General features: G+C 48.0%; 7 protein-coding genes across 7 annotated transcripts; 5 read left to right on the top strand and 2 right to left on the bottom strand.

Moving 5' to 3' along the window:
• Positions 1 to 403: 403 nt before the first annotated feature.
• Positions 404 to 1,724, bottom strand: EI90DRAFT_2915427 (kinase-like domain-containing protein; the record flags this gene model as incomplete). Its single annotated transcript, XM_039054546.1, has 2 exons — positions 404 to 1,066; positions 1,413 to 1,724. The coding sequence occupies 2 exons, from the start codon at positions 1,722 to 1,724 to the stop codon at positions 404 to 406; spliced, it is 975 nt and encodes a 324-aa protein (XP_038917900.1).
• Positions 1,725 to 3,932: 2,208 nt separating this feature from the next.
• On the bottom strand, positions 3,933 to 4,412 carry EI90DRAFT_3051290 (uncharacterized protein). The gene has a single exon (XM_039059830.1). The coding sequence runs from the start codon at positions 4,237 to 4,239 to the stop codon at positions 4,027 to 4,029; it is 213 nt and encodes a 70-aa protein (XP_038917899.1). The 5' UTR covers positions 4,240 to 4,412; the 3' UTR covers positions 3,933 to 4,026.
• A 1,990-nt stretch (positions 4,413 to 6,402) lies between these two features.
• On the top strand, positions 6,403 to 7,544 carry EI90DRAFT_3288394 (uncharacterized protein). The gene is made up of 3 exons (XM_039067113.1): positions 6,403 to 6,758; positions 6,817 to 6,971; positions 7,048 to 7,544. The coding sequence occupies exons 2-3, from the start codon at positions 6,845 to 6,847 to the stop codon at positions 7,335 to 7,337; spliced, it is 417 nt and encodes a 138-aa protein (XP_038917898.1). The 5' UTR covers positions 6,403 to 6,758; positions 6,817 to 6,844; the 3' UTR covers positions 7,338 to 7,544.
• A 1,166-nt stretch (positions 7,545 to 8,710) lies between these two features.
• Positions 8,711 to 9,503, top strand: EI90DRAFT_3288393 (uncharacterized protein). The gene is made up of 3 exons (XM_039067112.1): positions 8,711 to 8,738; positions 8,799 to 8,950; positions 9,004 to 9,503. Exons 2-3 carry the CDS (start codon positions 8,818 to 8,820, stop codon positions 9,363 to 9,365), a joined length of 495 nt encoding a protein of 164 aa, XP_038917897.1. The 5' UTR covers positions 8,711 to 8,738; positions 8,799 to 8,817; the 3' UTR covers positions 9,366 to 9,503.
• Positions 9,504 to 11,102: 1,599 nt separating this feature from the next.
• EI90DRAFT_3051283 (uncharacterized protein) lies at positions 11,103 to 11,623 on the top strand (the record flags this gene model as incomplete). The annotated part of the gene is made up of 1 exon (XM_039059829.1): positions 11,103 to 11,623. A coding segment is annotated over one exon (228 nt), but the record flags the coding sequence as incomplete, so codon positions are not given.
• A 7,610-nt stretch (positions 11,624 to 19,233) lies between these two features.
• EI90DRAFT_3051271 (uncharacterized protein) lies at positions 19,234 to 19,713 on the top strand. The gene is made up of 2 exons (XM_039059828.1): positions 19,234 to 19,579; positions 19,628 to 19,713. The coding sequence occupies exons 1-2, from the start codon at positions 19,368 to 19,370 to the stop codon at positions 19,659 to 19,661; spliced, it is 246 nt and encodes an 81-aa protein (XP_038917895.1). The 5' UTR covers positions 19,234 to 19,367; the 3' UTR covers positions 19,662 to 19,713.
• EI90DRAFT_3015184 (uncharacterized protein) lies at positions 19,654 to 21,237 on the top strand (the record flags this gene model as incomplete). The annotated part of the gene is made up of 1 exon (XM_039056879.1): positions 19,654 to 21,237. One exon carries the CDS (start codon positions 19,654 to 19,656, stop codon positions 21,235 to 21,237), a length of 1,584 nt encoding a protein of 527 aa, XP_038917894.1.
• Between the last annotated feature and the right edge of the window lie 1,309 nt (positions 21,238 to 22,546).

Here is a 22,546-nt window from a genome sequence, read left to right as displayed (position 1 = left end):
GGCGCTTTCTTGATTCGTAGTGGCGGGAGGATTTGCGGGAGCGGAAGCAGAATCGGGTGCAGCAGATGAAGAACGAGGAGGCGAATCCTGGGCTTGTGAAGAGTGAGCGTAGCAACAGTCGGGCTCGTCTCCGACCGAACATGTCGTGGAGCTGCCCGAGGCGTAACAGGCGAGTCCGGCACCGCACCCAACTTCTCACACTCGTCCTCCCCAACATCCACACCCACGCCGGCCTCACGCAAAGCAGGCGAAGGTAAACTCTCCGTCGATCCAGCAGGACCAGGCAAATTCAACACAGACTGATCCAAATGCCGGTCCTCAACCGGACTTTCGTGCACAGTCACCGGAACGGGAGGCAACGTCGTCGCACTGCCCCTACCCAACTGCGAAATCCCCTGTTCTCTCAAGACGCTATCAAACTTTGCGTCCCTATCCCTATCCTCATCGCTCGACATGGAGCCATTGGTATACTTGGAAGCGCAGAGCTCGCCACGCGAGACGAGACGACCGAAGTTCGCGTCGGCAACCTCTGCGACCCCAGTTCCGTCCCATTCCCATCTTCGTTCACACCCATCCCTCCACCCGTCTTCCCACCACAAGCACTAACCGACCTCTCCTTCTTAACGCTCAAATCCGGATGAGCCTGCACAAAACTCCTAAACGAAGCATCCGTCTTCAGATCCGGAATCTTCCACGGGAACCTCTTCAACACCATGCACAAAAAGATCATCGCAACGCTCCATACGTCCGTCTTCCTAGGATCGTACTTATCCTGCGTCAAGACCTCGGGTGCAAGGTACGGATCCGACCCCACGATCCCACTCGCCAAAACGTTCTTCTTCCCTGGATACTTGAACACCGTCGCCGTACCAAAATCGATCAACTTGACGACGTTGGTAGTGGTCATGACGCAGTTATCCAGCTTGAGGTCTCGATGGGCCAGTCCCATTCCATGGAGGTAATCGACGCCATCACATATCTGCCGAAAGATACAGTAGATTTCGGGTCGACACATTTGGCCTGACATGACGACACTGAAGAGGTCATGCGGGGCATATTCCATTACCTAAAATGATATAGAGATAGTAGGGGGTCAGATAGGGCAAAGCGCATAGCTGAGAAGAGAAAACACAGGTGGAGTGAAATGAAGATAGATGCCGCGCGGGGGAGAATGAAATACCGAATCGGTACAACATCCCAGCTGCCCTTATCGATGAATCAAAGGGGGGAAATGAAAAAGGCCAAAAATAACGAAAAGAATCAGGCGGCAATAACGGCCGCCGAGTATAAAAATAAACACGGGGCGGGGAAAAGCATAACAACGTGAAAGTGAAAAAAAAAAAAGGGGGCTCAGGAAGTAAAAAAAAAAAACAAAAAAAAAAATGAAATTTAGAAAAACCAAACCACGTTACCTCGTAATAATGCCCATGATCCGACACGATATCAACCGTTTCGATAATGTTAACATGCTTCAACGTACTCCCAACGCAAAACTCAGCCGTGACCTTCTTCTGATACTCCCTCTCACTCTCGTTCGCCCTCTTCGCCCTAAACTCCTTCACAGCATATACCTTCCCTCCCGATTTAGCGTTCCCTTTGATCAATCTCACCGTCCCTCCAGCTCCAGATCCGAGAACTTTACCCCACTTGCCATACTTCTTCGACAGGTGAACGTGAGTGGCTTCGGCGAGGGAAGTAGGGGTGTGAGTTCCACTGGGCGTCATATGTTGTCCCCCCCAATGATGATGATGATGATTCTGATTCTGATGATTCACTTGAGTATGAGGCTTCGCACGTTGCTCCTGTTGTGGCAGCTGTAATTGTGGTACCGTTGGAACAGGAGGTTTAACCTGCGGCTTGACTTGCCCATCGCTTGGCTTCGCGGCATCCACCTTCAACGCCGCAGGTTGCGCCCCAGGTATGACTCCCGCTTCCACAATAGGCCCTGAGCCATTATCCATCGTGCCTTGAGAACCTTGAGAACCAAAAGCAGGAGCACCCGCCGATAATGGCAAAGGGGTAGTAGTAGTAGTAGTGGCTACAGGGTCCGAAGCAGTGGAGTTCGGAAGCACCGTCACAGTCGTCGAAGCAAGTGGCGAAGAAGACCCCGATGAAGAAGAACCTGTCACAGCCCTCTGAGTAACGGCATCATCGCTAGACGAAATAGCGATCGGAGTTGTAGTAGTAGTAGTAGTAGTAGCAGCGCCAGTCGGAGCAACTGGACAATTATCACGTTCATCCTCTTGAGAAGGATGCGATAGGATGCTAGGAGCCCCAGCAGTACGCAAATAAGGTGTCAACCCAATCGAGGACGTCGCAGTTCGGGTAACAGCAGCTAACCCCGCCGCCGCTCCCTTTTCAGTGAAACTACTGTTACTAGTCTTCTTCTTCTTCTTCTTCTGCTGCTCAGAGGATGAGGAAGATGACTTGCTCGGTGAAGGCGAACGTGACCCAGACTTGAGATCCGTCGGCGACGCGATGGGACTCGTCGAAAATATAGGTGTCCCTCTACGTTGGGGAACAGGTGGGATAGCCACAGTAGCGGGTGGTGGTCGAGTTCCAGGAGATGGGAAGACGGAAGGGTGAGAAGCATGAGCATGCGCATGTGGACCATGGGGCATATGATGTTGTAAGAAACGTTTAAGATCGTTCAGTGGATGATGCGGGAAATGCAACGAAGTACGATGTTGAAGAAGTTTACTCTTTTCTTTTTCTTTCTCCTTCTCCTTCAGTTTTGAGTAGTGCGGAATAGGGGGAACGGGGGGAATAACAGAGGCATCACAGTGAGGAGGAAGAGGAAGGGTTTGACTGTGAGCGCTTGATTTACCAAATCCAGTACTCAACTTGCGCTTGAAAGAGAAACCCGACCGAGGAGGCGTCGCCGTGGCGGGAATGGCCGACCGAGATGGATCAGACACTGGCTGTAAAGAAGTAGGTTGCAGTCGTGGTGGTGACTCTGATAATGATGAAGATGATGTGGATGATGAGGAAGTTGGAAACGCTATCGTTGCTGCATCAACCGGTACCGAAGGATTAGTAGTGGCCGCAACATCATCATCACCGGTACCCGGAGGGGTAGTGGGGGCAGAGACAAATGGACGCCGTGGTGGATCAGACTGGAAAAGAGAAAGGGTCGTTAGCTTTGGTTCATGCGTTGGGTAGGAAATTGGACATGAGAGCCACATATGGGGTAGCGATGGGGTACGTCGTAGACGCCAAATACGTCACTAAGGCTATACCTGAGACGCCCTCCAAAACACAGGAATGGAAATAGCGTAACGAATGAAAGAAAGAGAGATGTGATCGAGAACATACAGGATGTGGTGGAACAAGACATGGATCGAGATGGGCGCCTGGTTTTTCGAGGGTAAAACGACGTCCAGCATGAGTCTCGATATGAATGAGTTCGGCAGGGGAGGCAGGTGGAGTGAGACTCGTAAGAGGCACTCTGGTAGCTGACATGTCAAGTTTTGGTGATAGGGACACGGTTACGAGCTCCATCGGTTTTGCGGACAACATTCTAAGGGTAATGGGCCGGACTTTGGGCTGGGTAGGGAAGGCAGTTGGTGTCTGAATTAGAATGTGAGTTTTGTTAGGCGGAGTTGTGGTTCCAGATACGAACGAGGATGAAGATGGAGGTTGTTGTGAGGCCGGGAAGAGGAAGAGGAAGGGAGAAGGGAGGGGGAGGGGAGCGAAGGAGAAAGGAGATAGATATATCGCGCGTTCTCGGCAAAGCGAAGAAGAGGAAATATCTCTAAACAGAGTGACGAACCAATAGGGTGTCACTTGTCACACCTTGGGGCTTGGATGTGTAACATCTCCTTACTCATTCGGACTTTCATTTTTAACAAATTCATAAAATATATTATAAAAAAAAACTAATTTAATTTAATTTAATTGGTGGTTAATTTCCCGATTGATATCGACCTTTTTTTTTTTTGGTTTCCCGAGCAGATCGAATATTACTTACTCAGTGCATTCAACAGCGCAAAGACCAACACCAGTGAGCAGCCCCCTCTCCCATCTCTAGGAACAGGAGAGTTCCCAGGGAGAGAAAGATGCGCTAATCACCTTGCCGAAAAACAATCGAAAAAAAGCCATACGAAAGCGCCCGATTCGGACGCTTGTTGTTGTTGTTGAGGCATTTTTACTGAGACATACAACTCCAGTAGTGAGTTTGGCGGAATACAATTCCAACAAGAATAATATCAAATTTGTCCACGCACAGTGTTCACCCATAAACGCGTACCCGATATTCGCTATCGTTAACCGAGCCCACCTCCCACCCTGATATGTATCTTCTTCCACATGCCCTAACCAGCAACAAGCAGCCCGAATTGAGCTAGATCCCAAGCTCTTGGCCAGAGTGTCCTCCGCGTGGTCGGTGGGTTAACCGCGAAGGATTCCGAAGAACGTGGGGGAGGAAGTCACTAAGCTAACACGGCGAATCGGAAACAACCGAAGCTCAAGGACCCTCGTCTTGGATCAATATACATATGTACACGGTGTTTTCAATTTCTTGGTTACCTTGAGTCGTGCAGGGTGTTGCAGTTTTGCAGCAGCACCGCAGTCAATGAATGATCGAGCCCTTGGTCGCACCATTTCCAAATTCATATTACCACTAAAGTAAGGCTCCCTTGTTTAGGAAGCGCCGAGCTAATCAGCCAAGGCCAGGTATTGTTCCGTTTTTGCGCTTCTTCTTCCCCCGGCTCTCCCGGCTCTCCCGATTTCTTCTCGATATTCCTTATTCCGACATCATGGAACTGACTGCTAGTACTGTCGCTCTCTCCTCGGCCAGCCTCTCTCTTTCTCACCACGCTTGGCTTCCTTCCTGCCAAGCGTTCGATTCCTTCTTCCTTCAGTGACAGTCCGAGCTCACCCTTCCTTCCACACACACACACACACACTCCCTTCAATATTCCCTTCCTATCTCCTTCCCCCCCTCCCTATCATATTAATGGCCTAGTAAGTAATCAACTCATTTCTCCCGCACTTTCGCACGCACGCACTCACATCCCCGCCCAACTCACGCAAGAAAAGAAAAGAAACGCCAAGTGAAAAGGAAGAATGTGTTCATCAGAGAATCACAATAATGCATTGGTGATCCGGTTGATCTAGCTTGGGCTTGGGTACGACTTACATAAAAAAAACGAAGCGCCACATCAACATCAACCTCCCCACCTCTCGACTTCCCCGTGCCCGTTCAACCAACAAATCCGACCTCCATGGATTTAAGCTCTTAATCACCCTGACAACTCTTGGCACCAGTTTCACCTAATGTTCTCCGGGGGTGCCCATCCAATCTTCAAATCCTCGATCAAACGCCGTATGACCCACGCTGCAAACTGCGGGTACAACACAACCCCTACGTCCGAATCCGACGCATATGGATGGATGTTACTTTCACATCCTCCACTTCCGATCGGCTCCACCGCTCACGCTCGCCAGCTTACATATATAATATCCAACTGCACGGTCACCCCCCTTTCTGTGTCCAGCCCAGCGCCCGCGTCAACTTTGCATCGATGTACCTAGCTGAGCATAGCCCAAACGCTGTTGTAAAGCTGGCCATGGCGCAGTTTCAGCCTAATGACAATGCTTTCTTACTAATCCGGCCAAACCGAGGGGCTAAAACACAGCTGCGGCGCGCCATGGCAATCTCCGCACGCGAATTACATAATCACCGTGCACGTGCGATGCACGCATGAAGCTCCTACCAAGGACTCCTAAGTCCTCTCATGTAATAGCGTTACCTGCACTGCAGGTCAACTACTGCTGCTCGGAAATTACGTAAACACCTGTCACTTACTCTTACATGTTGTTATTCCCCACCCCAGGGCAACCAAAAAACACTGCCGCGGAAGGACTTCTGGCGCCTCTATGACAAACAAACAATATATATATATATATATATAGCGAAGACTTTTTTTAGTTAGAGGCTGGGATCCTATCAGCGAAGAGCATCACGGCTTTTTACATAAGCAATTTGTGCTGGGGAGTCCATCGAATTCTGTCTGAAAAGGCAAGCACCACAACTTGTGAACTAACAAGTAACCACACACACACATACACAAAATTTTTTGGAGATTTGGAGGTTGACCAAAATTCCAGACCTCTCGCGACTTTTCCACAAGTGTAAAGCGAGCTCCTCACTCTACCACTGAGTGTTTTTTTTTTTTAACATCAGCGTCCTTGTGCCATACCCTTCAACACTCAAACGGTGAGAAACGACGCGCTGCCCCCCGCGCGCGCGCGGCAGCGTCTAACCTGAGACGCCTTTGAATGGTGGTACATATTCCGTTTGGATCCCGTGGGCATACATTATGTACCCAGACTCGTACCTAGTCATATTGCATGATACATTACCTCCATCACCAATAAATTAATATAAACACGACCACACGTACCTGTTCCCATCATATCAACGAGACAATCAATGCCCGCCGATTTCTACTCTACTTATAAATCCGTCCAAGGGTGTGCAAAGAGAGGCTGGTCACCTGCCTGCTCCCTGCAGAAGCAGGTATATCCTACTAGTGTAAGCGCAAAGCACAAGGATGTTTCGGTCGTGTTAGGACGATTAGTTGCCTCACTTCTTGAGTGACAGTAACACGGCACGCACAGTGCTACAGCTAACGGATTATTTTTCCGAATATTGTTTGGATACCGCAACTCCTATATACATACATACCATAGGTTTCCCCTTCCTCTTCTCTCTGATCCCCCCCTAGCACCTACACTTTGCACTTGGGACTGAGGTTGGTACTCCTGGATTCACCTTATACGCGGAGCTATCAAACTCATACCATTTCCCAGCAGCAGCAGCAATTCTCCAAAAGTTACAATGCGATTCTGGAGTGCCTTCGTCCCACTTATTGCCCTACTTCCCATTGTCACGGCTGATATCCACTATGGCATAATCATCAAAGGAGGAAAGCAACAGGGAGGGGCTATTGTCCCTTCGCTCAACGGTGAACCGAAAAATCTGAAGTGGAATTTAAACTCTTTGCTTAACTAACTGCAATGTTTCTTTGCAACAATTAACAGACACCTGCGAGGCTGCAGTGCGCATTGGTTCGCTGCAGAATATTCCGCTCTTCGAACCAGGACTTAATACTTTCACTGCCACCATCTGCGGCAAGACGGTTACCGTTAATGATTCTTGGCTCAGCTGGACGGACACGGATGGAGGTGGCGGACCATGCTGGCGGACACTTCGAAACGACTCTACGGACCCACCGCTCCCGCCCTGCAACCCCTACGGCGACGGTGCGACGTACCAATGGGACGATGGCGGCTTCTGCGAGACTAATTTCAACTGCTACATATATGTATAACTCCATGACAAAGAATTTCTTGAAAAAAAAAATCCGGCCTTACACCACTACTAGTGTAGGATCATTGCAAACAGGATTTTTTGTCGACTAAGTATCATGGCATTTCACAAACCACCGGTCCATGATGGTATGTATCAATCTAGCTAGAGGGCAGGATTAATTTTTTGTCATGTGGATTGCAGTCCAAGTCACAACAAATTATATTAGAAGCCAAAAATGCGATTTAGATTTCAGTATTTACTAAAGTCCCCCCCCCCCCCCCAATGTGACAGAATCATGGATAACTTGATAGCGGAAAAGCGGTTCAATCTAAATGGACATGGACATGGACAGCGCGCAACCCCTTCAACATTGATCGAGCGCATCGAGGACGTGATATATATATAACTTTGCTGTTGTTCAAGCATTAAGTAATTTGGATCAGCGATGATACCTCCTTTCCACAGAGATCGTCTTTTATGTCGCATGATAAAAGTTAGCGGTTATGCTGTGTACCCTCGAATGTCCAAATTAGATCAGTCCACGTACCAAGCAAGAGCCAAAGAGTTCTCAGCTCAGATGAGTCAGGCGTACTTGTTAAGGACGAATTAAAGCAAGCCAATTTCAGACCGAGGTGGTGAAACTATTGATCGCGCGCGCGCGCAGTGCCAAGACGTTTGGGGCCAAGCGCTTGTGAGAGGAATTAGCGATGTATTAGACAATTACAAGTTATGAGTAAAATGGTCTAATGTGACCAAGAAGGTACGACCTCATGATAGTGCAACTGAGGAGAGAGAGAGAAAAGTAGACGTCGCGACGAGTGACTTTTAAGCCAACAACGCCGCCTGTGATCAACAAGAAAGACCAAAAGGGAATAGTGGAAAATCCTAGGTGGTTGGTATATAAGTACGTCCGTGCGCCCACTGTTAGTACGTGGGACGTCGCATGGATACAGCATATAATATTCAATATGCAATCAATATCCGAGCTTCATTGGATATTGTGCCTCAAAACGCAGGGATTAATATTCTTGGTGGTGATGTGAGATGAGTGTTATGAGTGTTTCTATTATACATTAGTATAAATCCCTCCAAGGTGTATGATCTGTATCTACAGAATTAAGCAGGCATCCTGCTGTAGCGCAGCTCAAGGATTTTCATGAAATCCTCACATGGGTAATGGTATCTTTTTTCTTCAGTGTCTAATCAATAGTTTCGGTCGTGTTAGGATTATCTTGAGTACTGCTAGTTTGCATCATTGCGAACATATTATTATTAACAGTGACAACGGCAACTAGTACAGCTACATAACACTAGATTATTTTTCCGAATATTGATTGGATACCGCATGCAACTCCTATATAACATGGGTCTTCCCTTCCTCTTCTCTCCAATCCCCCTAGCACCTACATCTGAGACTAAGCCTGGTACTCCTGGGTTCACGTTATGCACGGAGCTATAAACTCATACCATTTCCCAGCAGCAATTCTTTAAAAGTTACAATGCGATTCTGGAGTGCCTTTGTCCCACTTACCGCCCTACTTCCCATCGTCACGGCTCGTTTCCACTATGGCCTGGTCTCTCAGGGCGATAACGCGTTCCAAGTGTCAGGGGGTATTGTCCCTTCGCTCATAGGTAAATCGAAATTTGAAAAGGAATTAACTCTTGCTTAACCAATGTTTGCACAGCGGCCGACTGCAAACAAATGATACTTTATGGGCTTGCGCAAAATATTTCTCCCTACGCAACACCAAATGGGAGTCAGTGGACCGCCATCGTCTGTGACAGGACGGTTACCATGAATCAGTCTGACCCTGAGCACCCCACGTGGACGGACACGGTTGGAGGTGGGGGAAATTGCCAACGGATATGGAATCAGACAGCTGTATGCACCCCCTACTATCCGGCGGATAATTCGACGTGGAGCTGGGAAGATAATGGCTGGTGCGAGTCTGATTTCGACTGCTACGCGGACCTGGGGGATATGCGGGGGATACGCGGGGACCAACTAGGAACGAGTGAGAAAGGTTGTAGGGAATTTTCTTACTAGGGGAATGAGGTCGGGCTAGTACAGGGGGCTATTTATCTGTGGAACGACCTAATATTCGAGTTCTTTTCGTTATTACATAACATACACTGTGACGACTCACGTTGTTGAACTTGCGTTATGTCACATCTTTTTACCATGGTTGTGCTTATTCAGAGGGCCTCAACGCATCGTGGTTAATTGCTCTATGCATGTGGATTCTATCAGATTGTACATGCACAAGACTGCCGATTATGACTAGTGAATAATATTGTCATTATTGGATGGTGCAAAAAAATCGGCGCGCGGTGAAAGTCATGTGATCGTCCAAAAATGGCAGCAAATGAATGATGATCGACCTAAATAGGTGACCCCATTCATCCAATTTTTTGCACCTTGCAATAAGTTCAAAATGTGCATACATAAGAACGCCTATATACACAGAGGGATAGATACATACTAATATCATTCATATGATATTCCGAGTCAGCACGCTATCTAGTCACCTATGGCTGTGCATCCCTGTTGGAATACGAGTCACATGATTAGATTGAACCGGAATATCCGAGAATATTCTACAGGTTACTAGGCGCATGCGTAAGCGCTGAGCATAGAAGAGCCTGGAATGTTATTCAGGAGTATAAATATGGGTACTTTAGCACCGTTTGTTCTTTAGTTAGTTTTTCTTCTCATTTCCATTTCTATATCACATCTGGGTTGCGAGTGAACCGCTGAAGCGGGTTGCCATATATGGAACGCCGCGTTTACAACAATCCCAGTAGATAAGTACAGCCGTTTTCGGCTTAGTTGTCACGTGATTCATTGTTTTTGTTTCCGCCCTTCCTCGTTGCCCGAAAACAGGGCTCAACAAAGAGTGCACCATATCTCAGCAACCACATAAGCTAGTCACTTGCGGTTTGCTGCAAAACGTTTGTGTATCTATTACGCCCGGACCTTTTTAGCGATAACGATAATTTTTATTTTTCATGATTTTAGGTTTTACCGCTTTTACACGATTTTCTCGACAACGGCTGGATAGAATGGGCTGTAAATTGGGCAGAAATAAGTCTCAATGTGTCCCTCGGGACCTTTTTTTTCTTTAGTAAATAGGTTGCGTTTTGAGTTTTTTTTATCACTCAAACATTAAGCAAGCCAATTTCAGACCGGGGTGCCAAGACGTTTGGGCCAAGCGCTTGTGAGAGGAACTAGCGATGTATGAGCACTAGACAATTACAAGTTATGAGTAAAATGGTCTAATGTGACCAAGAAGGTACGACCTCACGATAGTGCAACTGAGGAGAGAGAAAAGTAGAAGTAGTCGCGACGAGTGACTTTTAAGCCAACAATAACACCGCCCATGATCAACAAGAAAGACCAAAAGGGAATAGTGGAAAATCCTAGGTGGTTGGTAAGTACGTCCGTGCGCCACTGTTATTAGTACGTGGGACGTCGCGTGGATACAGCATATAATATTCAATATGGAATCAATATCCGAGCTTGGATATGGTGCCTCAAAACGCAGTGATTAATATTCTTGGTGGTGATGTGAGATCAGTGTTATGAGTGTTTCTATCTCCAAGGTGTATCTGTATCTACAAAATTAAGCAGGCATCCTGCTGTAGCGCAGCACAAGGATTTTCATGAAATCCTCACATGGGCATGATTCTGCAATGGTATCTTTTTTCTTCAGTGTCTAATCAATAGTTTCGGTCGTGTTAGGATTATCTTGAGTACTGCTAGTTTGCATCATTGCGAATATATTATTATTAGCAGTGACAAGGGCAACTAGTACTGCTACATAACACTAGATTATTTTTCCGAATATTGATTGGATACCGCAACTCCTATATAACATGGGTCTTCCCTTCCTCTTCCCTCCAATCCCCCTAGCACCTACATCTGAGACTAAGGCTGGTACTCCTGGGTTCACGTTATACACGGAAGCTATAAACTTATACCATTTCCCAGCAGCAATTCTTTAAAAGTTACAATGCGATTCTGGAGTGCCTTTGTCCTACTTACCGCCCTACTCCCCATCGTCACGGCTCGTTTCCACTATGGCCTGATCTCTCAGGGCTATAACCAGGGCCTATTGGGAGGGGGTATTGTCCCTTCGCTCATAGGTAAACCGAAATTTGAAAAGGAATTAACTCTTGCTTAACCAATGTTTTCACAGCGGCCGACTGCAATCAAATGATACCTTATGGGCTTGCGCAAAATATTTCTCCCTACGCAACACCAAATGGGAGTCATTGGACCGCCAACGTCTGTGACAGGACGGTTACCATAAATCAGTCTGACCCTAAGCACCCCAAGTGGACGGACACGGTTGGAGGCGGGGGAAATTGCACTCGGATATGGAATCAGACAGCTGTCTGCACCCCCTACTATCCGGCGGATAATTCGACGTGGAGCTGGGAAGATAATGGCTGGTGCGAGTCTGATTTCGACTGCCGCGCGGACCTGGGGGGAAATCCGGGGGGCAACTAGGAACGAGTGAGAAAGGTTGTAGGAAATTATCTTACTAAGGGAATGAGGTCGGGCTAGTACAGGGGGCTATTTATCTGTGGAACGACCTAATATTCGAGTTCTTTTCGTTATTAACATACACTGTGACGACTCACGTTGTTGAACTTGCGTTATGTCACATCTTTTTACCATGGTTGTGCTTATTCAAACGCATCGTGGTTATATGCATGTGGATTCTATCAGATTGTACATGCACAAGACTGCCGATTATGACTAGTGAATAATATTGCATGGTACCAAAAAAATCGGCGCGCGGTGAAAGTCATGTGATCGTCCAAAAATGGCAGCAAATAAATGATGATCGACCTAAATAGGTACATATGGTCACCCCATTCATCCAATTTTTTGCACCTTGCAATAAGTTCAAAATGTGCATACATAAGAACGCCTATATACACAGAGAGATACATACCAATATCATTCATATGATATTCCGAGTCAGCACGCTATCTAGTCACCTACGGCCGTGCATCCCAGTAGCTTTGAACCAATCGGACGACTATGTAGATAGTAACTGGTGCGTACATGCTTTGCAAACCTATGTAGTGGTTGCAACTACCCACCACAGCGCACTCCACCTAAGATTAACTGTACGTTAGATGTGATCGTTCACAAGCTGCGCAACGCATTTGGCACCCGCGTGACGTGTGCTGTATGCATGCAGCCGCTATCGAAGAATGCCAATATAAAGACTTCCCGCCTATGTGTAGTGGTTCTTATAGGTCGAACCAATCCAGCTTCTGGACCGCTGGTCATATGCGCATTCACACATTTGCGCGGAATGAACATACATGTTAATGATATGTTATGGCAATATTATATTAAGGGAATTGTAAAACGTTCGATCCTGGCCAAGGGAAAGAGGTCTCGCTCAGCGGGCGAAGATGGGAAGTTCATTCGAGAATGACGGCAAGAAGAGCACATAATTATAACTGGATCGAGCTGCGCCACATTGGAACGTGGGGATTTGACAGTTTATGCTCGCGCGCGCAACCCCGGCCACCGGAATATTGATTGTACGAGCGGTCAAATTTGGGGATCTCGAGAAGATAGATGATCATGAACATCGGATGCGCCGTATGTGCCTTGCTGCCGGGGGCTGTCAATTATATACGGTGCATTCACGAGCTAGGGTACACATCACGCGCGCTAACTGATAACATGCACCGCTAGATCAGGTCGAGGTATCTATCAGATATAGGTTTGTGCGGGTGATCCTCCCGATATACTGCCACAATGAAGCTATATAGAAGCAGAAGCAAGCACGTTTGTTTGATGGAACCCAAATATTGTGCACCATCCAAATTCAGACATTCCCGAAACGATCCGCGCACCGAAACGTGGCGTAAGAAATAACATTTCTAGCATCTACCAGACAGAAGCCGGAGTCTTGCCTAATTTTCTTCATCACGCGGGTCAAATTATCCAGTTGTCGGTTCTCCTTTAGCCAATAAGAATGATCTCTTGATTTCCAAACCCCAGTGAGCGCCTGGCGCAAGCATTGAGGACAGGGATGGACATGGATGGCGGCGGACCACGGGAGTCCAATACACCGTTTCTTACGAACTGCCCCAACTAGTTAACAAATTCTCCTATCACCGGAAATGGTTTAGTTAGATCAGCGGCCGTGCCATATATTTCCCCATATGAAGCCAGTTATGCCCCGGAGATCCATCATTCGGATTGTCGCGCTGAGTAACCAAGCAAAAAGCACGCTAGGAGCTTTTATGTGGACATGTAAAATGCACCCCCACAATAAAACATCCACGTCGAGCTGACCGGAAACCTTTATGTACCCCGTGAGAGTTGTCGATTTGAACTGCGCATAGTTGAGAATAACACAGAGCTGGATTTGCGACCACCATAACTGACCTATCGGTGTCCAAGCAAGCCAACTTTGGCAGACCGAGGTGGTGAAACTATCGATCGCGCGCGCAGTGCCAAGGCGTTTGGGCTGGCAAGCGTTGTGAGATCGAGGAACTAGCGATGTATGTACAGCTATGAGCGCTAGACAATTACAAGTTATGAGTAAAATATGGTCTAATGTGACCAAGAAGTCACCTCAGTTCACGATAGTGCAACTGAGGGGAGAGGAAAGTAGTCGCGACGAGTGGCTTTTATGCCTACAACGCCGCCTATCAACAAGAAAGACCGGTCAAAAGGGAATAGTGGGAAAATCCTAGGGTGGCTGGTAAGTCCGTGCGCCACTGTTAGCTAGTGGGAACGTCGCGGACTTTTCCTCTAGCTGACAAGCGTGGCCTATGTAGTAACTCATATTTCAAGATTTTGGTGACCTGAAAGCTGCTGAGCATGTGAGCGATGTCCAAGGGGGAGTAAATGAGCTGCCCAATTACACAGAAGCGATTGTTGGAAAATGCGAGTCACCGGATTCCGTGACAGATAATGAGGAGCTTAGGACATGACTAAGCGCCTGCGGAAGTACGCGCTGCACATAGAATGCTCCAGATTTTGTCATTGCATGGTATAAATATGGGTGCTTTATGTTCTTGAGTTTGTTTTTCTCCTGTCTATATCACTTTGCTTTGCGAGTGAACCGCTGAAGCTGACGGGTTGGCCATATTTGGATCGAACGCCTAACTTCGCCTGACGTATTTGAGGTTATGAAAACTGGGTTTAGCCGAGAGGCCGTGTTCCTAGCAGGAGCCGAAGGAGAATGTCCATGTCAAGAGTAGGCAGGACTCCATGTCAGGGGCGCTTGCTCGGATTGTTCGTTGCGCATGGGGGTGCCGATGCCATGCGTGGTCCTTGGAGGGCTGGTCACGGTTCGGTCCTGGTCCTGATGGCTGGAGGATAATTGGAGAAATCTGAACAGTGTATAGAAGCTACGGCGTGTAATTCTCAACCAAGATGTCACTACGTATTGACTCAATTATCCCCCGTGAGAACCATTCATAAACCGTATTCTACGCCAATTACATAATACATGAGCACTCAATATTCCGATGATGATGATGATGATGATGATGATGAACAGCAAACCATCGGATTAATTCCCGCTACTCCGTAGCGGGTCCTACGTTTTCTTCTCCCAAACTCAATTGTCCTATGCACAGGGTCCTGTATGACCCCCAAACCCAGGGTCCATTCTCTGCCCCATACAGTTCTATTCCGCTTGCTGCATGGCTGCAGTGTAAATTATGTGGTCCTGAACTTATCAGAGTATGCGGTGGGTTTAGAGTGAATCTCGGGCTTCATCTCAGCCAATAGTAACATTGAGAGTGAACACGCATGCGAGGTAAGAGTAGCGGGATCTGCCGCTTCAGGCAGCGTTCCACAGTTATTTATTACAAAAAAACCCTCCTCACCTCAGACTCATAAGACTGAACAGAGATCCGAGGGAGAGGGGTCCAAAGGTTCTGCCCTTTTATGCATGAACATCGCGCATTATATTATATTAGCGGGGCAGGTCGTCCTAGCAGAGAGGAGGTATGAAAATGGGTCGAGGCACTGGACGCCCCAACCTCACTTCACCGATAGTTGGTCGTGTGGGTACAGCATATAATATTCGATGTGGAATATGTACTTCAATATCTAGCGTTGGATATGCTGATAATGTCCGAGAAACAGTAACAACGGCAACTAGTACAGCTAACACTAGATTATTTTTCCGAATATTGATTGGATACATATAACATGGGTTTCCCTTCCTCTTCTCCCCAATCCCCCTAGCACTACATCTGAGACTAAGGCTGGTACTCCTGTGTTCACGTTATACGCGGAGCTATAAACTCATACCATTTCCTAGCAGCGGCAATTCTTTAAAAGTTACAATGCGATTCTGGAGTGCCTTTGTCCCACTTGCCGCCCTACTTCCCATTGTCACGGCCGATTTCTTCCATGGCATGATCTATCAGGACCTTAACTACGTCCTAGCGGGACCGGGTGTTGTCCCTTCGCTCATGAGTGAACCGAAATCTGAAATGACATTAACTCTTACTTAACCAATGTTTGCACAGTGAGCGACTGCGTTCCAATGTTGCGTTTTGCACTTGCGCAGGGTCTTTCGCCCTTGGAATCAGAAAAAGGAGGTCCTGTTACCGCCAGCCTCTGCGACAAGACGGTTACCATTAGTGTTGATTGGACGAACTGGACGGACACGGATGGAGGTCGGGGAGATTGCCAAAGGATGTGGACCAATGCAACTTCCTGCAAACCCCTCTCTCCGGATGACGATAGGCCGTACTTCTGGGACACGAGGGGTCGCTGCACGTCTGATTTCGACTGCTACGCGGACCTGGCGGGATATGGGGGGCCCAACTAGGAACGAGTGAGAAAGGTTGTAGGAAAATTTCTTACTAGGGAAAGAGGTCAGGCTAGTACAGGGGCCATTTATAAATTATTTGTGGAGCAAAAAGAATTTGCAGAGTATCAACAACGCCGTGACGACTCACGCTGTTGAACTTGCGTTATGTCCATCTTCTTACCTGCGAGTCACGCGCACTTACAACGTGACTTTGTTTTTGTTACTGTATAGCCATTTAAATCTATCGAATTATTCTTTTCCCCCATTTCTAGACTGAGGTTAGTTTCCTTTTGGTCTTATCCCTTTCGTTTTGTCTGCTTATTTATTATATTAGCCATTTTACCGGCACACTTCAACAGTGCTTGCCTCAACGCATCGTGGTTATGTAATTGCTCTATGAAAATCGGCGCGCCCGATTTGGATAAAATGACCATGAAAGTCATGTGATCGTCCAAAAAATGGCAGCAAATAAATGATGATCGACCGCATTTGCTTAAATAGGCAATATGGTCACGCCATCCAAACCGGACCCGCCGTTTTTTTTGCACCTAGCTCAAAATGTGCATACATAAGAATGCTTATAAGACATAGATACATACTAATATCTGCATTCATATAATATTCCGAGTCAGCACGCTATCTAGCCACCTACGGCCGTGCATCCCAGTAGCTTTGAACCAATCGCGCGGCGGGCGGTTATGTAGTCTACTTTAGTAGAGGCTGGGATCCTGCCTAGTTATGTAGATAGTTGCATTTACCCACCACAGCGCACTAGATCCCGACGTCGGGACTATCCACCTAAGATTAACTGTACGTTAGATGTGATCGTTCACAAGCTGCGCAACGCATTTGGCACCCGCGTGTGTGCTGTATGCAGCCGCTATCGAATATAAAGACTTCCCTATGTGTAGTAGTTCTTATAGGTCGACTTAATTCTGGACCACTGGTCACATGCGCATTCACACATTTGCGCGGAATAAACATACATGTTAATGATATGTTATGGCCACATTAAGGGAATTGTGGAACGCTCGATCCTGACCAAGGAAAGAGGTCTCGCTCAGTGGGCGAAGATGGGAAGTTCATTCGAGAATGACGGCAAGAAGGGCACATTATTGCTGCGCCACATTGGAACGCCCAGGCTGGGGATTTGACAGATTATGCTCGCGCGCGCGCCCCACCGGAATATTGATTGTACGAGCGGTCAAAGGGATCCCGAGAAGAAAGATGATCATGAACATCGGATGCGCCGTATATGCCTTGCTGCCGGGGGCTGCCAATTACGGTGCATTCACATCACGCACGCCAACTGATAACGTACATGCACCGCTAGATCAGGTCGGATATCTATCAGATATAGGTTTGTACGGGTGATCCTCCCGATATATTGCCACAATGAAGCTAGAAGCAGAAGCAAGTACGTTTGTTCAATGGAACCCAAATATCGTGCACCATCCAAATTCAGACATTCCCGAAACGACCCGCGCACCGAAACGTGGCGTAAGAAATAACATTTCTAGCATGCATCTACCAGACAGAAGTCAGAATCTTGCCTAATTCTCTTCATCACGCGGGTCAAATTATCCAGTTGTCGGTTCTCCTTTAGCCAATAAGAGTGGTCTCTTGATTTCCAAACCCCAATGAGCGCCTGGCGCAAGCATTGAGGACAGGAATGGACATGGAGGGCGGCGGATGGAGTCCAATACACCGTTTCTTACGAACTGCCCCAACTAGCTAACAAATTCTCCTAGATCACCGGAAATGGTTTAGTTAGATCAGCGGCCGTGCCATATATTTCCCCATATGAAGCCAGTTATTGCCCCGGAGATCCATCACCCAGACTGTCGCGCTGAGTAACCAAGCAAAAAGCCTGCTAGGAGCCTTTATGTGGACATGTAAAATACACCCCACAATAAAACATCCACGCCGAGCTGATCGGAAACCTTTGTGTACCCGTGAGAGTTGTCGGTTTGAATTGCGCATTCACACTCGAAGTTGAGAATAACACAAAGCTGGATTTGATATCCTGACCGACCACCATAACTTATACTCGTGATGGCAGGTGTCGAAGGGTCTTAGGCATGGACACACGTTAGGGGAACAAAGCTATTTCCAGTCAACCAGCCAACAACGACCATCTAAGCCATAAGAGCATGGCATTCATACGGGGAACGCTTCGTGTTCACGCAACGTTAAGTATCTGGAACAGCTCTGGAATGCTCTTTGAGGGCATGAACCAAGGGTGCTGCGAACAAAGCGAACTAGGCTTGGTTCAAAAAATTGGTTTCCCAGCCAACATTGGTGCCTGAGCAATAATTATGAACGTAAACGTGACAACGTCATAGATAAGGGAAAGCGGCGACTTGAGCTACAGGACCGTCGCATGAATAGTTCTGGTGTCCCTGGAAATTCCTGAGATCGAAGAGTTTGCGTTACTGGTTGGCGCCTCAGTGCATCATTCGCTCGGCTTGTTCCACTTCGTGAACGGAGGGAATCAACAACAAATGTGTTGTGCAGAAACACCAATGAGGGATTGGTGTCGGTTGGGCGTATGCATACCGTCGTCATCAGATAGCGGATAATTTGAGTCTTAGACACAGTACACAAACAGCCCGGCCCGTGGAGAGCGTGAAACCCAAGGAGCAACACTCGCAGCCCCTAAGAGCAAAAAAGAAAAACTGCTGCGATCTACAAGGGTTTCCGGATGATCAGTTGCGAGAAATGCTGTGCATGCACAGGTTTGCGCCTAAGTAGTTAAACTGTTGCTAATAGCTTTGTAGTGCATCTGGGAAAGAGCCACACGCAAGCCAACGACAATGTGAGAGGGTGTCGCATGGGGCAAGGCCATTCCTTCATCCAAGTGACTTCAAAATTGCGTTGTTCGATAGCGGTTGCAATACCGAAGAAGTATACAACACGGAAAATCTGCACTGGAAGCAATGCGGAGAAGCTACTACTAGTCCGACCGCTTTTTTGGTGGATAAGGGTATGGCCCCATTAGGTCGTCCTTCAACACACGAATTTGAGACTGAAACGGACACGGACTCAAATGATTTGAATTCAACAGCAAGTCCATATTCATTAGCGCCCAATTAGGAAGTCCATGATGCCGACAAAATGTCAATCCTCAGTGGTTGGAGGCTCACCTCAACGTGCATGGATCGTCTGCAAGAGCCTCGAGGTACGTCAACTGCATTTTCCGTCTCAGTCGTCGGCGCGGGAATGTAAAGAGGATGATTGATCGGACTTACATACAACTTGTGCCTGCTTTCTTTTTATGCTCAACAATTAGCTCCCCGCTCTATGCGCACACTGATGAGTGCTCAAAACTACAAAAGTCCAAGCCCTTTACCTTGACGCATCTCCTTCGCCACTCGCACCGTCAGTATCCTTTCACGTTTTGGACAGTTCAAGTTCCCGTCATTACCGCCACTTTAACTGCACTGTGAGCACCAATGGACACGGTTTTTCCCTCAATTCCTAACTCCGAAAGTGTACTGAAGGGCGACCACAACACTCATGCGTAGTGCGGACCCATCCCGACGTGTCATCCCTGGCCCTATCATTCTCAAATCACCCAATCCCTGCTGGAAATTCCTCCAAGGGCGGTATTGTCCAGAGGAGCTGTGCCACTATCAGCATGGCCCGCGCTTAGTTCTCAACCGTCGTGGGAACCGTGGCTCGCCATCCAGGTATGGTCCGACTGCCTGTGTATACTTTGCAAAGGGATTTTGTAAGAACGGCACCAGCTGCAACTTTGCGCATATAACTCCTCCTTCCATAATCCGAGGGTCTTACCCAATTGGCGAACTTCAGGGCTCAGTCGATTGTGCAGTTCCCCAGGCACCATATCCATATCCTAGCCCACCGTTCGATGAAATGGGCATCCCGGAAGTGTCAAGTGGCGCAATGACGCATCCATACACAGGTTCGAACAGCCCGGGGCAGTTTTCGCTACACGAACAACCCTTGCTTCTTGCTACAAGTAAACCTACAGTCGTGGAGCGACAGCCCGATAGTGCAAGTCCTCAGCCACACCCCGATAGCCTTACTGCGGATGTGGAGGTCGCGAGCGATTCAACTGGGACCGTCACTCCATTCATACTAGCAAAAGACTCGCCCACCCCTCCACGTATTCTTCCTGACCAGGTGAAAAGTACTTCTCCGACGCCGGCGCATGATTCGAACGCCATAGTGATTGGCATGGATATCACATCGATATGGGATGAGGTTGGGAGCCTTGACGAGGAGGATTTCGTATCTCGTCATACGCCGTATATTGATAGGAATCACCACGCTCCGCAAGTGTACGATGATAAGACCGTGCGCGTTCTTTCTGGCGGCGTGCTGCTGGGCATACCCGGAACTTCTGAACAACCCCCTCCGCCGCCGACAATCTCCGAAGTGTCTTCACATCCTGTTCAAATACCTCCCCTTTCAAAGAGCTCATCAGTCGCCTCTGTGCCTTCTCTGATCGTATCCTGTGAGGGATCATCAGTGAAGAACGATGATGCAGACACTTTATATTCTCCTCTGGATTGGGATAGTGGCGCTCAATCACCGGCGGTCTGGAGAGACGGAGACGCCCAAGGCAGCTCTATTTCTGATGGGTGCAACTGTACTGAAGATATGGGCGCGGACATGTCACACACCTCTAGGGCCTCTCCTTTTGCTGGGAAGCCCCTATACCGGTTTCCAGAAGCGCTTGATTATTCAGTCGACGCTTCCCACCAGGGACCGAATTCCTCCAGCAATGGAAAGCAACCATCATCATCACAAATACTCCCACTCTCACTCACGCCAACGCCGCAAAAGACGAGTCGAAGGCAGAGAGCTAAGATGGCACGCGAGTTGGTCGAATTGGCTACCGGAGCTGAAGCCATTCAACCTCAAGAATGCTCAAGAATAACTTTGGCAAATGATGCGACGGAAACAGACAGTTGCCCCAGTGCTAGCCACGTGGAGAGCATCATCGATGCTCGTCGCCGCAGTTCCTCGTTCGTGGAGGCTGGCGTTGACGCCAGCGCTTTGAAACTTCTGACCAGAAAGGAGAAGGAACTGTTGAACTCCCAGGGCATGCACCGGCGTGTCCCATCAATTTAGGGTTTTTTCTCCCAACATTTTCGATTTTCTTCTTTACCGGGTCTTTTTTGATTCCCGCCTGATTCGTTGCTTTGTTTCACTGACTTATGGTCTAGACTAATCGTGCGCTTGGTTATGAAGTGATCGCACATTTCTTTTTCGGTTCAATTTTTTTCGTTTGTTTCCTATGGACTCTTTGACAATCTAGGAATCCCCAACAGTAGGATGATTCAACGTTTATCATGACCAACTTAAACAGATATAGCACGATCCAGGCCTGTGCATACTATGCTTTCCCCACATCGAGGCTGTCTGCACCTTACACCATATACATCCTATCACGACACAGGTGATTACCATCGTCACTCCTCGGCCCTCTGCATGTATTAGAACTGCTCCCAAGTGGATCGACCAGCCAACCCCGAGGATGTAGGTCTCAAAGTTGTTCCCAGTCCCTCGGCGTCGGGGGCATGGACCGCCACGAACGGGGTAATCTATCAAATGAATGTAATGAGCTTGTCTGGCTAGTACGAGATTATGGAGATCATGCTCATCCCCACGAATAATCATTCATTGCCGGTTACTCATCTCCGGTGTTATGACCAATGACGCCCATTTCGGCCCACCCATTTCGGCGGGCGGTTGCCAATTTATAGTCGACCGACGCAATTGAATGGAGATAATTACCGAGTGTGTTAAGAGCAGAATGAAGGTTGTAGGCTAGCGAGTGACCCGATGGTTTTGCATCCCAAGGATTCCAACCACTCGGATAAGCAAGCCCCTCTGTATTTTGCCGCTCGACTTTCGTGTGCAGGTTGAGAGCAATACGGTAAATATGCCCCGCATCCTTCCGCCAAGAGGAATTGCATTGGCTTCCAAGACATAAGCATGACAACCACCTATCAGTATGTCCCCAACCTAGCCGTGGGACCAGTTATGCATGCATCAACAAACGGCGTAAGGGTGTTTAAAACGGAACTTTGCACTCTGATACACGATGACCGCATCCCGACGCTGAGGCCTAGCAGCAGACAGATGTTAATTGTTCATCATAGCTGGGGACCTTGCGATAAGTTTTGTCTCAGCAGGGGGATTGGAATATGGTCAAAATGCAGAACGTCGGGCAGGTAGACTTTACAGGGTTCATTCAAATTCAATGTAAGGTCGACCCTGCGTACGCACAATGTACCAATCGAATCATGTCATCGCGGCACAGCCAATGCACGCACTGATCGTCCTTGCGTCCTCGTGGGGTGGGGAGCAATGTCCGTATGCGCCCAACAACGAATGAGCTTCTACTGGTGCATGTTTCGTTCGGTGGGCGTATATT

The sequence above is a fragment of the Cantharellus anzutake genome, assembly GCF_015039405.1.
Source record: "Cantharellus anzutake strain C23 chromosome Unknown EI90scaffold_16, whole genome shotgun sequence".
In the NCBI taxonomy this organism is placed as follows: Eukaryota; Fungi; Basidiomycota; class Agaricomycetes; order Cantharellales; family Hydnaceae; genus Cantharellus; species Cantharellus anzutake.
The sequence above is the reverse complement of the archived record's forward strand: the minus strand, read 5'-3'. Positions and strand labels throughout refer to the sequence as shown.